Below are 2,227 nucleotides of genomic sequence, written 5' to 3'. Positions count from 1 at the left end.
ACCTTCCAACAAAGTATATGTTGTAGAAATTTTTACAACATGGGTTATGTTGTAAAAAAATTGCATTATTTTTATAACGTGGGTGCTGTTAGAGAAAAAAATGCAACATAAACGATGTTGTAAAAAGTATTTATAGTTTTTTTGTCTTCATTATTTTTGTAACATGAACGTTGTTAAAGAAAGCAATTTTTATGACATGAATGTTGTTAAAAAAAGCAATTTACAAAGATGGCACGCGTGAGACAAAGCAGACGACGGATGGCTCACGTGTGATCTACAGGGTGAAGGCAAACTTTTTTCAACTTATATACTTAAAAAAAGCTATAAAGACTGAGATAATACAGATGGCTCCAAACATCCTAAACATGATCGACCATAATCTTAGCCACCGGAGCACAAATACTGCCAAGCACGCAAACCAAACAGCAACTTGGAATGATTTTATCTATTCACCATTGGCATGAGTCTCACTCTCACTGACCTCCTGTACCATCTTTGCCAGGTTTTCAAACGAGGAACCACCCACTTCCATGGTCTTTCTAGAAGACACAGAGAGCTCACTAGCTCTAGCCGCGGCACGTCTCCCTTCCTCTCCGAAGATCAACTCCCTTGCCAACACCTGCACGTCTCCACTCACAACCAATCCACCGCCTTCCTTGTCCGCGTCTTCTTTTGGCCAAACCCGGAGCCCCATGCGGATCACGTCCACGACGAATTTCGCGTTGAGCTTCTGCTCGGCCGCCATTGGGAACGCCAGTATTGGCACGCCCATGGCGATGCTCTCCAGCACCGAGTTCCACCCGCAGTGAGTGAAAAAACCTTTGATTGACTTGTGACCTAGCACTCCGAGCTGGTTGATGAATCCTTCCACCACTTTGCCCCTATTCCCGAACCTGTTGTTGAACCGATCCTTCGTGTCGAACCATTTTGACCGGACCACCCATAGGAAGTCTACGCCGGAGTGGTCCAGCCCGACGGCGATCTCCTCAAGCTGCGCCCGGCTCAGCTCGGCCTGCGAGCCGAACGCGACGTACAGGACCGGCCGGTTCATGGCGAGCCTCGAGTCCAGCCAGTCGGAGATGTCACGGTCGTCTTTGGTCTGCACTGCCGGTTCGGACGCCGCGAGACAGAGCGGTCCGATCGACCACATCTTGATATCGAACTCCCGGTTCCACATGTCGATGTAGACCGACTCAAGCTCGCTGAAGGAGTTGGCGATGATGCCCCTGCTGGAGTACATGCTGCTGCAGCTCTCACACACGAAGTCCCAGTGCGGGCCAGCCGGCTCCGGGTCGTCGAAGGGCGGGCCGAGGTCGGCAATGGTGATGCGGAGGTCCGGCAAGCCGTGGACCGGGAACGGCTCGGTCGGCGAGCTCACGAGCGCCTGCGGCTTGTGCGTCATGACCGCCCCGCATACGTACGAGGAGAAGCTGCCGATGCCGAGGGTGACGATCCGCGGCATGCCGAGCTCGTCGGCGATGTCCTTGGCCCACACGATGAACCCGTCGTGGATGAGCAGGTCCGGCCTGGGCTCGACCGCGGCCAGCGCGTCCGCGAACGCCGGGCCGAGCACCGTCATTGCGGAGACGAAGTCGACGAGATGCGTCGACGACGGGAGCTCCTCCGTGCACTGCGGGGCGTCCTCGGAGGGGAACGGAAGCTCGATGACCGCGGCGCCGGTGAGGCCCGCGCGGATGAAGGGCGCGTTCCGCGGGGTGGTGAAGAAGGTGACGGCGGAGGCGAGGCGGCGGCCGAGGAGGAGGCGCGCGAGGTGGAGGAGCGGCATGGCGTGGCCTTTGGCCATGAAGGGAAGCATGGCCACGTGACGGAGCGGCGGTGAGGCAGCCATGGAGAGTGTCACGGTGCAGCTATTGGTGTGTCGAACTCTTGTATGTGTGTGTGTGTCACGCTGTCTCGTTGTCCGCTTAAATAACTGCGCCACGCCTAGAGGTTGGAGCCGCGTGGATTGAGAGGAGCAACGCAGACCTGTCTCCGGTCGCGGTCACCCGTTATCTCTCTCGTCGGATAGCTCAATGATGTGATCATGTGAATGTGATCATGTGATGCAATCAGGCGTCCACTAAATAAGAGATCTCTTGTGCAAATTTACAGTGTGTAAGGATTATTCTACGGCTATTACTGGATGTAAATGGATCACGCTGTCGAGTTGGCATTGGTTGGTTTTTCCCTTTTGTAGCTGTTGCCACCGAGTGATCTTTCTTCAATG

At 54.6% G+C, this 2,227-nt stretch overlaps 1 protein-coding gene across 1 annotated transcript; it reads right to left on the bottom strand.

The window, feature by feature from the left end:
* Nucleotides 1-420: 420 nt before the first annotated feature.
* LOC123409686 (UDP-glycosyltransferase 90A2-like) lies at nt 421-2,021 on the bottom strand. The gene has a single exon (XM_045102552.1). The coding sequence runs from the start codon at nt 1,847-1,849 to the stop codon at nt 446-448; it is 1,404 nt and encodes a 467-aa protein (XP_044958487.1). The 5' UTR covers nt 1,850-2,021; the 3' UTR covers nt 421-445.
* Between the last annotated feature and the right edge of the window lie 206 nt (nt 2,022-2,227).

This window comes from Hordeum vulgare, chromosome 7H, assembly GCF_904849725.1.
Source record: "Hordeum vulgare subsp. vulgare chromosome 7H, MorexV3_pseudomolecules_assembly, whole genome shotgun sequence".
Classification (NCBI taxonomy): Eukaryota; Viridiplantae; Streptophyta; class Magnoliopsida; order Poales; family Poaceae; genus Hordeum; species Hordeum vulgare.
Note: the sequence above shows the minus strand (reverse complement) of the source record. Positions and strands in the feature narration are given on the sequence as shown.

Bases quoted from the DNA above. Each gene is read 5' to 3' on its own strand.
- LOC123409686 (XM_045102552.1), bottom strand. From the start codon at position 1,849: ATGGCTGCCTCACCGCCGCTCCGTCACGTGGCCATGCTTCCCTTCATG.